General features: G+C 43.9%; 1 protein-coding gene across 1 annotated transcript in view; it reads left to right on the top strand.

Moving 5' to 3' along the window:
* SMAD1 (SMAD family member 1) overlaps positions 1-15,711 on the top strand; it is a 62,950-nt gene extending 47,239 nt beyond the window's left edge. Inside the window, exons 4-7 of the mRNA XM_045831683.1 lie at positions 1,630-1,746; positions 4,975-5,196; positions 10,849-11,105; positions 14,310-15,711. Of these exons, the coding sequence (XP_045687639.1) occupies positions 1,630-1,746; positions 4,975-5,196; positions 10,849-11,105; positions 14,310-14,453 (740 nt within the window). The 3' untranslated portion in view covers positions 14,454-15,711. The remainder of the gene's footprint in view (positions 1-1,629; positions 1,747-4,974; positions 5,197-10,848; positions 11,106-14,309) is intronic.
* Positions 15,712-16,115: the final 404 nt, after the last annotated feature.

Here is a 16,115-nt window from a genome sequence, read left to right as displayed (position 1 = left end):
GATACTGCTATCTTCTGTTTTCATATCTATTGTTTCCTTTTAAGCCTGGTTACTTTGTATTGTTATGTTTGTTTTTTAGGATGAGGGTGGGAGATTGGTTAGTTTATAAAAATCAAAGGAGTATCATCTGCTGATTTCCCAGCCACCCCTATCCTCGCCCTCCCAAACCCGCTGGGTTTGAACGCACAGGCTAGTGGGGAGGAGGTGACTCCAGAAGCCTCCTGAGCAGTGGCAAACCCGGGGTGGGCCCAAGAGGGAAAATGTGGAAGGTTATTGCTTGATTTTTACACTTCCTCCCCAGCTGTCAGGGATTAAGGCATGGGCCAAGGAGGAGGGGAAACTAGAAGAGGAGAAAGTTGCTGGAGGTGGCAGGAGGTACTTGGGGGAGTGGTGGCTGCCACGCACGGTTTCCTGGTCCTCTTTAGGGGTGCTGATGCCGCAGGTTGCCTGTGACGTTTCCACCAGCGTGTTTGCCGAGGTGTATTGAGTTTGGTCAGAGGAGGCTCCATGTCTTCCTTCCTGGCTAGAAGGAAAGCCGAGTCTTTGCTCCAGCTGCAGGAAAGAAGCCAAATTAAAGGAAGCTGGGCCGGGGGTGAAACAGGCATCCAGAGAAGGTCCCCACAGTCCTGTCTTTGTGCGCCGAGTCCTTGCTTGGGAACAGCTGGACAGGAGGTCGGTAGGTTGTTTGATTCAGCTGAAGAGTCAGCCTCGGAAGTCGCTGTGAGTGCAGCTGTGCTAGCTCTTTGCATGGGTAGCTGCCCCGGCCGTTGGAGCACTTACCTAAGTTACTGGAGCTTCCTCCTGTAGGTGAAGCGTGGCTCCCTGCTCTGTCCTAAGTCCTGCCTGGGCTCACACTGGCCAGTGAGGAGCTCGTTTCTGGCATGCCCATGCCCTTCATTGTATGTAAGAAAACAGAAGACCTGTGTTAAACGTTCTTCGTTTCAGAAATCGATGTTGTTCGCTTCTTACTTGTCTGCTGGCTATGACCTTCAGGAGAAAATGTTATGTAAATTCTGAAATTTAGAAGATATAGCTGTGAGAAACTGATTTGTTTCGTATTATTCTGCTACCAGGGATTTTAAAGCTAGTGATGCGTCAAGTGGGTAGGGAGAGGTGGAGAAGGTAGTCCCAACAGATTGCCCGGAGTCTCAGGAAACTGACAGTTTAAGGCAGTGAGGTGACTGGAAGGAGACTCAGTGGTGGTCCCTAAGGGCCCAGAGGGTCCGTGTGAGACGCCCTGCAGCCCCTTCGGTTAAGAGGCCTGTGCAGCTTTCAGAGGACCCCGGGAGATGCCGAGGGCTTGCCCACGGTGAACCGGGTGAAAGGTGGTCTTCAGTGCTTGTCTGGTTGTCTGACAGCGGTGTTCCCTGGGAGAGGCAGACAGCTCCTGGAGCTGGCCCTGAGTGCCTTCCCTCTCCCTGAATTCTTACTAAAATTCTCGAGAGAGGAGTGATTTTTAGAACGCATACGGTGAGTCCAGCGCCTGGAGTATCCAATCTTCGGACGCGGAGGTTGAAATGGAAACTTTCAATCTCCCAAGAATTTCAGCACAGTAGAGAATATATATGTTTGAAGTGTGTGTGTTTATTAAAGATAAAGTAATCGTTGTTTTTTTTTTTCTCCTTGTAGCTGATACACCCCCGCCTGCCTACCTGCCTCCTGAAGACGCGCTGACCCAGGACGGCTCGCAGCCGATGGACACGAGCATGATGGCGCCTGCGCTGCCCTCGGAGATCAGCAGAGGAGGTGAGGGGCCGCCGCCCACGGCCTTTCCGGGGGCTCAGGTGTATCTGTCCAGCTGTTCCGTTCTCTCACAAAATCTCGTTAGCCTTTGAGAAGCCAGCACAGTAAGAGACGCTCGGCAGGAACAGTCTTTGGATACGAAGAGCACACTCACTGATCGCGCTCACGAGGGCCCTATGTCATCATGCGTCGGCACTCGGTCGTTCTGATTGACGACTACAGGACGCTTTTCGGCGAAGGGTAGAAGGGTACTGAGAAACAGCGAGTGTGACAGTCCTGAGGAGGAGTTTCCACTGGTGGTTTCCAAAATTAAAAGTTCATATAACAATACTCTTGTTATATAGAAAAAGAACCTTTCCCAGAAGGCTCCTTTGTAGTCAGGGTAGGGCTTCACAAACCCCATCTAGTTTCCAGCCCTCGTCTCTGTTGAGCTGCAGCTGGAACAGACTAATAGCATTTGTTTCTTTCTTGCTGCTTTTATTTGTTTCTGACCTCGCTGCCAAAAGGAACCGAGGCACGTGTTTTTCCTGTTTTTAACCTGGAAGAACGTGAAGCAGAACCGAGCGTTTCTTTCCCTCTCTCTAGTCAAGAGTGGGTCTGTGTGCAGCTCTACAAAACTCCTTGGTAGTGACAGGGGAGGGTGCCATGGATGGTCCCTCCCCCGCTGCAGGGCCAAGTTCAGGGTGCTGAAGCACACAGGGAGCTCAGGTAACGAGGTGCTGGGAAAGTCTCTGCGCATCGGCGAGAAGTCATGAGTAAAACTCCCAGCCAACCGCTCCTGGAGGAAAGCGCTTCACAGGTGCGCCCTCAGCACACGGCCAGGATCATTGAATTTGCATAAATATTATGTGACTTGAAGTTAAGATGCAGTTTGATCACTAGGTGTGTCCTGTTGCATTCTCGTCAGTTTCTTAATTAAAATTGGGGATGCCGCAGACTTTGTCAGGCTTGCTTGTGCTGCTGAAGTTGTTAAAATTGGGTGATGAACTCAAAGAACCTTTCTTAGCTGTGCAGTATAGTGAACTGCAGTGTACACCTTTTTAATCTGTAAAAAATTTTCTGTCGTTTTTGTTGACTCTGATGATCTGTAGAACATCCTCTCAAGCACATAATTATGAGCCAACAGGTGGAGTCTGGTTGGAGAAAAGAACTCCCGTCTCACGCATCTTTGGGGTTTTTATTTGGGGAACAAGAGAGCAGGAAAGAATGGGCACGGCATATGTACACTTAGGAGCATATGGACCTAAAGCTATTGTTCTGCAGCCTAAAAGGTCTGATTTCAGGAAATTGACCTTGAAATTGTTTTAAAACTTTTCCTTTAAATAGCTTTAAAAATTTTCCCCATTAGAATAAGTTTACAGTTAATGTTTTCCTGAGGAAGGAATGCTGGCCTTTTTGTTGTTGCTGGTTTGTTCTTGGTGGTGTTCCTAGAGCAGGGGTCAGCAGACTACAGCCTACAGGTCCCTTCAGGCTGGTGCCTATTTGTTATAAATAAAGCTTTATTGGGACACCCTGTGTTCATTCATTACAGTTACCTGTGGCTGCTGTTGCAGTGCTAGGGTACAGTCGAATAGGTAGAAGAGAGACTACATGGTTTGCAAAACCGTGTACAGAAAAAGGGCATCAGTCTCAGACCTAGATGATTAGTATTTTGAACAACCTGATAGCTGATGAAAAGCCTTCTGTTAATGTTGCAGCCTTCTTTAAGATTTGGCACTTACAAATCACTAAAATTTTGTTCTTCTTTACACAGCAAATTGACAAGGGATGATCGCTTAGCAACAGGGAAGATGGCATGCGTTTGGGCCCATTAAGCTAATGTTTGTGTGGTTTTCTTTTTCCATATTTTTTATTAAATGTATTGGGGTGACCTTGGAGAGTAAGATTATGTAGGTTTCTAGTGTGCATTTTAGTGATTCATGGTCTGTATATTGCACTGTGGGCCCCAAGTCCAGTCTTCATCCGCCACCCTCTGTCTGACCCCCTCCGCCCTTGACTACCCCCCACCTCCCTTCCCTCTGGTCGCCACCATACTTGGCATTGTCTGTCTATGAGTTTTTATCTGTGTGTCTTGTTTGTTCATTTGTGGCTTTCAGTGTTATATCCCACATATGAGTGATCATGATCCTTGTTTTCTGTACCGAATTCTAAAGTAAAGTGCAGGTTAATATTTATGGAGGTTGGTGTTAAGAATATGGAAGTAATTTTCCCTTAAAAATTGTCGTTCATGCCTTCAATGTGGCTTTTCTTTCTGTTTTTTTTTTTTTTTTTAAATGATTGTGCACTCAAGACTTCATAAACCTCAGATCATTAACGTATTGGCACACTGGCTATATATGGTCTGTATTCCTGGAATCTCTTAACGGTGTAAGAGGTTTTACTACAGAAGGAACTTATCTTTAGAACCTTTTAGTTGCAAATATTTAGAAGCACGTTCTGTTTGGAGGTTTGTTAGCCTTCAGAGATTCGACTTAACAAGCTGCATCCTGTCAGTGAAGCCGGGTGATTTCCACCGCGGGCCGCTCTGGGAGCGGGGGCCGGAGCGCACCTGCTGTGCATGCCTGGAAGCGGGCGTGAGGAAGTCCGCGTGGAGCCTGGAGCAGAGAGATATGATTCACCCCGCGCGCGCGCGCCGGCCAGCTGGCAGGGCTCCTTCCTGCGTTCGAGGGCCGGAGCGGGGCCGGGGCTCTGATGGTTATTGGCAACCGAACGTGAGGCGCAGTCACTTCTTATCAATAATTAGAAACTGATTTTCATGGCTTTGAAAAAGCCTAGGCAAACCGGGGCTTTGTTGAGAGGCCCTGCTTCTCGTGCCAGCACCTTTGGCACGTTGCCCGCCGCTATTGTTCTCTTCCCCTGGCGGTTGCGTTGCACGTACCGCCCGTGCACTCCTTCAGATGGCGAGCCAGGGTCTGCAATGGGAGTCCTTCCCATCTTGGCCTGCTAGGGGCACATTGTGAGTGTTTTGCAGATGCCGCGGGTATGCTGGCCTAGCTGGCTTCTCGGGTACCTGACCGTCACGAGAGAAAATGGCTCTCCAGTGAAAGGAGGCTGTCACACTGAGCGGGGAGTACCTGCTTGAGACATCGCAGATAGACTCTGTGTGTTAAAACAGCAGCCGCCTTGCCACATCTTCACTCCGGGACCTCGAGCCAACCTGACAACACGGTTTCAGTCTCTGAGCGCCCGGGGCGCTGAGCACGGCTGACTCTGAGCTGTTCTCTCCTGCAGATGTCCAGGCGGTTGCTTACGAGGAGCCAAAACACTGGTGCTCTATTGTCTACTATGAGCTCAATAACCGCGTGGGCGAAGCGTTCCACGCCTCCTCCACGAGCGTGCTGGTGGACGGCTTCACCGATCCTTCCAACAACAAGAACCGTTTCTGCCTTGGGCTGCTCTCCAATGTCAATCGGAATTCCACTATTGAAAACACTAGGCGGCATATTGGAAAAGGTGAGTTTTCACTCGAACCTCTTCTGGACGTTTGTTTGTGGGTGGTGTCCTTGTTCCCCCAGAACTGCCTAGTGGCAAACTACTGTAGCAGACTCCTGTGGTGAACTCCTATAGCAAATGCTAGATAATACGTACTTGCTACAGTTTATAAATACTTTTCCAATTTTTATTATCAGGAGATTCACCTTCTAGTCAGTGTTTTTTGTGGGCTACCAACACATAATATTTAGTAGTGATTAACAGAAATGGTGCGTTGCTCTTGGGAGTACCGGTCTAGCTGCAGGATAGGATTGCTGTTAAAAGTGACTTACAACCTAAAACTAAAAGCAAATTAAATTAAGTAAACCTAATGTATTTCAAATGAATACCATAACTCACTGTAGGGAAAAGAAAAAGAATAAACTAATCCAAAACTAGTTATGAACAGAGTACCTAGCTGTATGTCCTCAGTCTGGGTAGAGTGATTATAAATAAACCCTGAACTGTTTTTAGTAGAATTCGTTATTAGTAGCTAACTGCATGAAACAGTCCTGAAACTTCTAGATTCTATTATAAGATTAATATTCAATCTATGACTTTTTTTTTGGAAACCTAGGTTTTCACTGTGAAATAAGAGACATGCAAGTGTGGAAGAGGGCAAAGAAATACACCCTGTGGAAGTGTCAGTGTGAAGTCATTTAAATATGTGTATATTATGTAAATGTGTGTGTGTGTGTGTGTGTGTGTGTGTGTGTTTAGATAGACATGTCTGTACCTGCAGGTAGTTTCTGATCTGTCTGCCGAAAGGGCCAAGAGGCAGAGACACCCAGAAGCAATAGCACATGTGGTGCCCTGGCCATCATCTGCAACGCTGTTTCCCCCTCAGAGGAGCCGGGGCTCCTGGGAGAGAGGGCTGACCCCCAGGCTGGGTCAGGTGGGCACAAGAGGAGCCTGGAACACTTTGTCAGAGAAATGTTCATGCAAGTGATGGGGGTGTGTCACAGGAGCCAGAGTGGAGGGACTTTCACTGGCCACCTCTAGGATAATTTGAGCACCCACATAAGTACCGTAATGAATTCTAAACCACTGAAAAACTAGTAATCCAGAAGCCCACGCTAACAATGAATAGATAGACGCATGAATGGGGAAGGCTGGTGGGTAAATGCAGAGTGAGTGCTGGAGTTGGAAACTCATCATTTTGTAGCCATCAGGGAACAATCACCCGTGGATGCTAAATATAGACAGAATTTTTTAAATGAGAATCAGGATACGTGCGTGGTCTTCAAGTGTTTCTTCACAGTCAGCCTGTTAGTTTCAAGGGAGAATCAAGATCAGTAATTATACAGGGGAGGAATTGGACAACATCTTGACTAGGAGATCAGAATTATCATCACCAGGGAGAGACAGATGGATACCATATACCTCCAGATGTGATGCCCTGCAAAGGAAATAACATCACCTATGGAAAATTCCAGCTGCAAATGCAGATCTGCATCTCATAACCTGGAAACTTCAGACAAATCCAAAATAAGGAGTGTTTCATTTAAAAGGGTGAGGAGAGACTGTGTTCTCCCAAAATTGTCAGTGTCAAAAAACAAAGGTGTGAGAATGTTCCAAATTAAAAGAGTTTAAAGAGAGATGACAGCTCCGTGTCATGCAACCTGACCCTGGAGGTAATCCTGTCCTAGGCAGGGGGAAAATATTATAAAGCCATTATTGGGGCCAACACACAAAGCCAGAATAGGAATGGCAGGTTTTTAGACTGTTACACTGATGTTAGAGGTGCCGGCACTGCTGATGTGCTGGGCCCGTGTAAGGGAATATCCTTGTTCTTAGGAAGTACACACTGAAGCGTTTTGGGATGAAGGGCCATGATGAAATCAACTCTTCAGAAAGAAATTGTATATATATATGCACATATACATGCAGAGTGGGGCATGGTTTACAGTGGTCACACAAATAAATAATATAGTATTTAAGAAATACTAATAGCAGAATAAGCTGGGTTTCACGAACTCACAGCTGTAAACCTATTTTTGCCCCACCCTGCGTGTGTATTTAAATGAGTGTGTATATTTATATACATAATCCTGTGTTAGAATATTTGTGTGTGTGTGTGTGTGTGTGTGTGTAGAAGAATAGAGGGGAGGGAGGTGTGAATGAGGAAGCATTTGGAGTGAATTGTCATGACAGATGAATCTGGACAATGGTTATATGGTTGTTCTTTGATCTGTTTTTCTATTTCTATACATTTGAAATTATTTACAGAGTAAAAGGTTTTTTAAAAATGACCTGTGGCCCTGACTGGTGTGGCTCAGTTGGTTGGGCGTCCTGCAGAGTGAAAGGTCGCTGGTTCAATTCCCAGCCCAGGCACATGTCCGTGTTGTGGTTTGGTCCCCAGTCCAGGCACTGATGAGAAGCAACCGATCAATGTTTCTCTCTCACATCGATGTTTCTCTCCCTCTCTTTCTCCCTCCCTTGCCCTCTCTCTAAAAATAAATAAATAAAATCTTTATAAAAATGACCTATGAAATTTGGAACAGTGGACCAAATTGAAAGATTATTTAATAGATGCTTAACACACATTCGAGATAAATTTTAACATTTAATCCTCAAAAGCAAACAACTCTTAAAGCGGGAATTGATGTGATTAAGAAAAAAACATCTACACATTTAATGTTGAGATGCTACAACTTAGGTTCATAACATACAAATATATCTCTGTGGGCTGTAAACCCCTGAAATTGTAGATAGACACAATTTTGCATACATTTGGAGCAGAGGGACATATCTTTCATTAAGTTCTAAAGTTGGCCATTGCCCCAAAGTAGTAAAAAGCCATTGTACTCTGGGACATTTCTATTGAAAATTGGGAAGAAGATAAGAATTCTGAGAATGCTGTTATTTAAAATTGTTCCAGATGCCTTGACTATTGTAGAATTACAGATAATGGAAATAAGCCAAAATGATCATTATTTGCAGATGATAGGGTTTGTTAATTGGTTGCTAATATTCTTGGGATAGATTTTTTTTGGGGGGAGAGAGAGAGTCTTGAAGTGAAGTCAGTAGGTCAGAAGTTCTTGATCCATTTTGCTAAATTACATTCCGGGAAGCTTTAACCAATGTCCACGTGCACCAGAAGCTTATGAGCCCCTTTCCTCCTGCACCCACACCCGTGTTACTTATGGGCACTGCGTCGACTCAGACGATGTGGTTGTTTATCTAGAAACCTCCCGTGTTCTAGTTCTAGAGATTATATGTCAGTTTCTTTCAATCTAGCAATAACCAGTTAGAAAATACACTAGAAGGGAAAATTACATTCCCCATAGTAACAGAAGACATAAAATTTTTGGACCAGCAATATATGAGATTTGTGCTAAGAAAACCAAATTTTACTGTAAGAGAAAGAGAATCTGAATGAATAAATAGGTGGTCTGTGTTCCTTAAAGAGAAGGCCTGATACTGGAAGCACATTTTGAGGGTATTCATCCTTCCTAATTCAATCTGTAGCTTAAAACAATCCATGTCAAAATCACAACATGTTTTTTGAAAGTTGAAAAATGTCTTCTGAATATTATAAGCAAGTGAGAATAGCTGACTTTTTTCAACGGAAGAGTAAAGAAAGTGTACTTGATGTTGGGTTCATAAAACATTGTGCAGCTACAATTAAATCAGTGTGTAGACAAAACAGTGGGATGAATTAAACTCAGACTATACTGTATTTTAACATTTAATGTATGTTAAGTGAGGCATAACAGGTCAGTAGAATGTTCTTCTAGTAGTCCTGCAGCTATGAAGCTAGCTTTAGGTGAGGCTGCAGAGAGAAACCCTGACCTCACTCCATGTATGGAAATAAGCGAATGAGTTGAAATTTTCTGTTAAAGGCAAGCTATGAAAAAGCTAGAAGAAAACATATTTGATCAGAGTGGTAGAAACTGTCTAAGTGCGTAAAGCAACAGGAAAGATCCCAAGAGACTTGACTACGTAAAGACCTCAGACTTCAGGAGGTTATAAAAACACAGAAACAAAAGCAAAAGACAAAGGACTAGTGGGGAAACAAATAAATTATATGTGCAATTCATAAAAAGTAAAACTACTAGAACCCCGGTGTGACAAATAGGTAAGCGGTATGAACAGTGAATTCATAAGAGAAGCACAGATGGGCTAGTAAACATATGAAATCATCGTGCCAGCCACACGTGCAAATTAAAACAATGCTGCGTTTCAGCTCTTAATTAGGAAAGTTTTGTTTTTGTTTTGAACTCAGACTCAGTACTGGCATGGGTGAGAGGAGAAGGGCCCCAGACTCCCGGTGAGGAGGGTGTAAATTGATGTAAGCATTCTGAAAAGTCATTTGGCAAAGCGAATCAAAGTGTTCGATCCAGTGATTTAACTTCCAGGAACCTCTCCTAAGGATATTATCAAAAACAATGCAATCTATCATGGCATTGTTAGAGTAGCTGCAGACGAGTGTGAACGCAGTGGTCCGGTAATGGGAGGCTCGTTAAAGAAACGTCTGTATCCATGCAGTCATGTCAGTGTTTTAAATGTTTGCGAGGAAAGTTTAATGACACTCAGAACCTAATGCGGCGTGTCCCAGTGTCAGCAATTCTTGCCTGGAGGTCACTGAAGAAGTGAAAATATTTTCTGCTTTATATTTTGTTTTATTTTCCACATTTTCTAAAATGGAAATTTCTCATTTTTACAGTTAGGAAAAAAAAAAGGAAAAAACACAATGTGCACTCTTAAGTGTTTTTCTCGACATCAGACAGAAAAAGGAACTTTTGCTCCAGCAGCAGCTTGTCACAGAAAGTCTTAGCCGTCGTGTGTGCACGAAAACACAACACACGGTATTTTTGTGCGAGACAGTAGTTTTTTTTGGCATTGAAGAAACCACGCAGGAGTTACCTGCAAGGTAGACAGATCGTTTAAAGCCAAATGGGATGGGACTCTTTGCTGGGTGGCCTGTATTAAGCAATCTCCCCGAATGGTACGGGGCTTTGTCAGAATGCTTTGCCCCCCTCTCCTTTTTTCAAAGGCTGGGGTAAGATCAATTTCCTACACTCCTGGCAGTCTGGACCTCACAGGAAAACGTTTGGAGCAGATGGTAGTTCAGTGAGATCAGATTCCGCACAGTATGAGTTATTTTTCTAGTTTTTTTTTTTTCCCCCGGACCTTACATCTTGCAGCTCTCAGCAATACTTCCTCCACCTGTGGCTTCCTCGTCCTCTGACGTCTCTCGATCCTCCCTTCTCCCACTCGAAGAGTTTTCAAACAGCTGAGCTGCATAATAAATGCAGCAAGCTATGTGATAAGTGCGTGCAGGATCCATCCCATGACAAAGTCCAGGTTTATTGCACTGTATTATAAACCGGGAATATGCTTTTAATCCATGGCCAAATAGGGCATGAAACGCTTACCAGAGTGATATTGCTGCACTTTGTTACTGATTTTTAAGAGACTTTGTCGTACTCCTTCCTAGAAACCTAGACATGCCTCTTGACATATGGACCCTATTTTAACTAATACAGTTAACTAAGATTCTGTCAGTTGTGCAAGACTTGGAGACGATCTGCCGATCTAATTAGCCAGAGTTTCAATGCACGTAAACTCACGTAGCGAAGCAGCTCTAAACCACGGCGATGACTAAGTCTGTGCTGTGTCTGCCCGCAGGAGTGCATCTGTATTACGTCGGAGGGGAGGTGTACGCCGAATGCCTCAGCGACAGCAGCATCTTCGTGCAAAGTCGGAACTGCAACTACCATCATGGCTTTCATCCCACTACCGTCTGCAAGATCCCGAGCGGGTGCAGTCTGAAAATCTTTAATAACCAGGAGTTTGCCCAGTTACTGGCTCAGTCTGTGAACCACGGCTTCGAGACCGTCTATGAGCTCACAAAAATGTGCACCATACGCATGAGCTTTGTGAAGGTGAGTGAGTTCTCCTTCCGTTGGTTGGGGTTTGACACACAACGTGCTGTGCTTTCTCCCTGTGCAGAGATCTGTATCTCCTTGGTGTGCGTCCATAGAGGTCAACTTGTACTTACTACCTAGGCATTTTTAAACTTACGGATGTCAGTTACGAGGAGAATGCATACAGCAGGTGCTTGAATCATGTCATTCCATTCAATATCGTTTTGTTATGACATTGACAAGACACCACGGAAACTTAACTCTTGTTTGTATGGATTACCCTGTGATGAAATTGGTCTCATTATATGTCATTTCACTTAAAGTCTCAGACCGCTGAGTGGGGGCTTACTGGGTCATGGGCACACACCAGTGTGTGTGCTGGATGTCAGTAGTAAGTAGCAGGCTTTAATAACGCTGCTTGTTCAGATAGCACGTGTCAGGTGTTCTGACATCACTGCAGTGCATTGTAGACTTAATATACGTAGTCTAAATGCGCAGTTGTCTTACCCGATCAATTCAACAAACACCCCCCCCTTCCCTGTTCTTCCCATTCTGTGTTTTCAGTACTTTTATGATAACAGCTCTTGCTTTTGTTTCAACAATAAGCGAGTAATCTTTTGGTAAAAATAAAAGTTCATCACACGGGGGTTCATTTTCAGTTGGTTGGTTTTTTCAGTGGTTCCAGTAAACCCTATGATTTCCTTATAATTCAAAAGTAGTAAGGCCTTTGCCTGAAGATAAATAGATGCCTTCGCTCTAAGAGCGTCTTGTGAGGTTTGAGGAGGGGGGCAGTTAAAGGCATCGCTCACAGTAATTGCTCTCTCTGCCGCCTCCACTTTTACCCCCGAGAAGTAAAAATGTGTATGACGCCATTGAAATGTTTAAAAAGTTTAAGCATCCGCTTAGATTTCGTGAGCCAGTCAGTGGCTTGTTCTGGTGACTTGGCTGACTTGTCACTGCGTTCTCAGAGATACATTCGTATCCTCTGTTTCCTTGAGAAACAGCATTAATTATATATTTGGGTGAGGCATGCAGCCACCTTTCATGTCCTCTCTTCAGAAGCTCACCTAGCTCGCTGGGAAACCTGTTCTGTAACGTATTTATTACAGAGGGCAATTTGGGAGCCTGGCTGGGTTAGTCATCCTCGAGATCACAGATATCCTTCCCGGAATACCTTTTGTCCCCCCTTCTCCTTTGAATGTTGCTAGCAGATTTTCAGCGTGTTCTCTTCGTGGTGTTTTTCTCGAAACAGTTCTACAGCTCTGCATTGCTGCATCGGGCACTTTTTTTAGTATTCAAGGAGGTTTTTGCCTTTTGAAGAAGTTTACCTATATGCTTTGTATATATAACTACAAAGACCTTTGTCTCATCCATTATGTAACACTTAGGTTTAATTTCTGACTTGGCGTTTTGGCTAAAGTGAATTTTAGAATGAGGGCAGTGACTGGCCAGCAGTGTTCTGTGTTTGCTGGGGTTTTTTTGCCATGGAGGAAGGAATCCCCCTTGAGAGGAAGCGATCCAGGGTCCAGTTCTGTCTGCCGTCTTAGCCGTGTGGTTAAGGCCCAGGGATTTTTTTTTTTTTTTTCTGATCCTCCTGTTCCTCATCCTTAAGGTGGACAGATGGAATAGAGAGTTGTGTGTGGCGGTCATTACTAAGGTCCCTCCATGAGTCTGTGATCACTGAAGGACCGCGCTAGAAGAATTGATGACTCTTCTTGCTCAACTGGCGTGTTCCTCAAACTCATTTCCTGTCAATTACCCAATCAATTTTAATTGTTTTACTTTTACACATTTTAAATTATTTACTTTTCTGCACCTAAAAATAACCTGTAGACTAGTTAAAAGTGTTTATACTGCAAGGATGTGCATTAAGAATATATTAGCTTTTACTCCTTCAGCAAATATTTTGAGCGCTATTCCAGAGAACCAATAGGAAGATGAAAAAGCACCTGAAGTTTCCAGCTTCAAGATGGTGCTGGCCTCGTAAACGTTGAGTTACACTGTAGCAAGTGCGGGAATGGGGAGTTGTCCAAGGTGCAGTGGACATAGCTGAGAAACTGGATTTGGAGAGGGAGGGAAAACACAGCTGGTATTAAAACTGCCGCTGCCAGGAGAAAGGGCAGCTGCTCACTGTCCGTGAGCGACAAGTTTATGCAACTCTGTTCTTTGTTGTCATAAGCCCTGCAGACCTCACCCTCTCACACATGGCCGCTTGAGGAAATGGTACAGAACATTGTACTCCTGTTAATAGCCAGTCTTGTCCTGTTTTTAACATGATCCTTTTTAGACTTGAATGTGTAAAGTATATTTTTGTAAGGTGTTGGCATGGTAAACTCCCCCGTATCTGAAAAATCGAAGTCAGTTCAGGTGAACAGGTGGGTGTTCCTCTAGAGCTTCCGTTCCGTCCCAGTCACGGCGTTGGGTGTGAGCGGTCGAAGATCAGCGAGATCTGGCCCTGTCTCCGGAGAAAGAGAGCCCGGTGGTCTCTGCTGCGCCCCGTGAAGCCAGGGCTCCCCAGGACTCCGTGTTCCGGTGCCCACCACGCCAGCGGGCCAGCGGGCCCTTCATCGCGGCCCCAGCGAAACCACTGCCCTGCACAGCGACTCTCTCCGCTGCAGCCTTCGCGTCCAGAGTCAGTAAACCTGCAGCCGTCTGGCCAGCTACGTTCTTGTACCAAAGAATAATGGAATCTGTTGATTCAAGGCAGTGATTAGCTGTCCGTAATGGCTTTTGGATACGCACGTGCTCCTGCCAGTTTTGTTTAGAGATTAAAAGCTGAAGAGCTCTGTGTCGATAGGAGGACCCTCAGAGGCTGAATAGGGGAGACATAGAATGTTCTTTTGTCTCACACACCTTTTCCCTCATTTTCTTGATAAAATGAGAATTTAATAGTATCTATCACAGTACTATAACATAATGGGAATGAAAATGAAAGTTAAAAACTGTCTGTTAAAACATCCTTATAGTGTATTTTAAACCTTTCATTCCCCAAGACCAAGACTTACTAATCCAGCATCCATGGCTGGGCTGTGGGGGAGCTGTGGACACCCCCATTCCCCCCAAAAGCGCCTGCCAAACTGAGTGTGTGTGTGTGCGTGTGCCCTAGCGTTTGTCTCGTGGAAAGCATCCACATCTCCATGTCTGATTATGAGAACTCTTTTTACTGAATAAGTTTAACCACTGACTTAAGCAAGTTCAATGATCTCCAACTGTTGTTTCTAGGGTTGGGGAGCCGAGTACCACCGCCAGGATGTTACTAGCACCCCCTGCTGGATCGAGATCCATCTGCATGGCCCCCTCCAGTGGCTGGATAAAGTTCTCACTCAGATGGGTTCGCCCCATAATCCTATTTCATCTGTGTCTTAAGCAGCCTCAGGCTTCTGCCTCCTGAAAACTATTGAGCCTTTGCATGTACTTGAAGGATGGATGAGTCAGACACGATTGGGAGCTGACAAAGGAGCCTCGATAATACTTGACTTCTGTGACCAACTGTTGGATTCAGAGATTTAAAAAAAAACAAAAAAAACAACAAAAAAAAACACCTTGGTAACATACTGTTGATATCAAGAATCTGTTTAGTTTACATTGTAACATTCTGTTGTAAAAATCACCTAAAAAATGCATACGTTTAGCAGGACTTTGTGTATAGTTAAAGAGAGATGGCCAAGCCAGGGGCAAATTATCTATTGGAAATCCCGTCCTAGGAGATTCTTCTGTGTTTGGCACTTTAAGGTCATCGTTTGGCAGAAGTTTAGCATTAATAGTCTTTCTGAAGTGTGTTTTTATCAGGTTTAGATCCCATGTGGAGTCTTCTTTAATGGGTTTTCATAATATTTTTAAACTATTTGTTTAGTAATGGTTTTTGTTTTTTTTTTTTTAAGTAAAGGTTAATCTTGATGATATACATAGTAATCTTTCTAAAATCGTATGCTGACCATACTGCTGTCAGAATAATGTTAGGCATATGCTCTTTGCTAAATATATATGTACAGAATATTTGGAGGTAAAGAATTGATTAGACTAGTGGATTTAGGAGTATTGGAGGGGGTGGGGGCCAGGGAAATGACAACTACAGATGTAGAATATACTGTAAAAATTCAGTTTGTTGCTTCAAAGTTTGAAAACAAACTGTCTGAATTTTGCTGTGTTTCAATTTTTTTAGAGATTTTTATCCTACTTGTTTTTCTTTTTGGCATCTTCTGTTTCATTCGCTCCCAAAAGCAGTTATGCAGCTGGTTAATTCATATAACTGTGAGAGCAAATGGATAATTCCTGCTTTTCTGAAATTGACTGCAAAAACGTTTCAATACTGATTGTATGGAGTGCGTGAATTTAATAAGCATTTTTTATGGAGTTTACAGAAATAGGCTTTAATTTTCAAGTGAATTGTTTGCCAAACTTAGTAACTCTGTTAAATATTTGGAGGATTTAAAGAACATCCCTGTTTAAATCCATTTCAGACTTTTTAAATTTTTTGTACTATGTTTGGTTTTCTTTTTCTTCTGCTAATCTTTTATATTCACTTATGCTCTCGTACGTTGAGTACTTTTATTCCAAAACTAGTGGGTTTTCTCTACTGGAAATTTTAAATAAACCTCTCATTATTGCTTACTTTGATTAAAAATGTGTTGTTTCCTTTCTTCACACACTAGACTTTATGATCCATAAGGTTCACTACTCTTTTGAGGGATTTTTGTTAAATACTTGCCAAACTAACAAACTAAATTACCGACACAGACAGGGACACTGAATCATGAAGAGAGTGGCATCCCTTTGAATCAGAAAAAAAGGGACATGTGGAACATTAAAAATTAAAGATATACAAACTCACAAAATCCAGAATTCCCAGTCTAGATATATGAACATTTGTATGTGAGGAATTGCAGCAGCAGCAATTGCTGGTGGATGCTGTTCAGTCAACCAGAGGGCACCGCCCCCCGCCGCACCCCCCGCCCCGGCATTCCCAAACTTCACTGAGATGCAGAGGTGACTGGAAAGGGGGTGAAATTGGGGGCAGGATGGGAACTA

The sequence above is a fragment of the Phyllostomus hastatus genome, unplaced genomic scaffold (assembly GCF_019186645.2).
Source record: "Phyllostomus hastatus isolate PE091 unplaced genomic scaffold, TTU_PhHast_1.1 phas_contig_159, whole genome shotgun sequence".
Lineage (NCBI taxonomy): Eukaryota > Metazoa > Chordata > Mammalia > Chiroptera > Phyllostomidae > Phyllostomus > Phyllostomus hastatus.
Note: the sequence above shows the minus strand (reverse complement) of the source record. Positions and strands in the feature narration are given on the sequence as shown.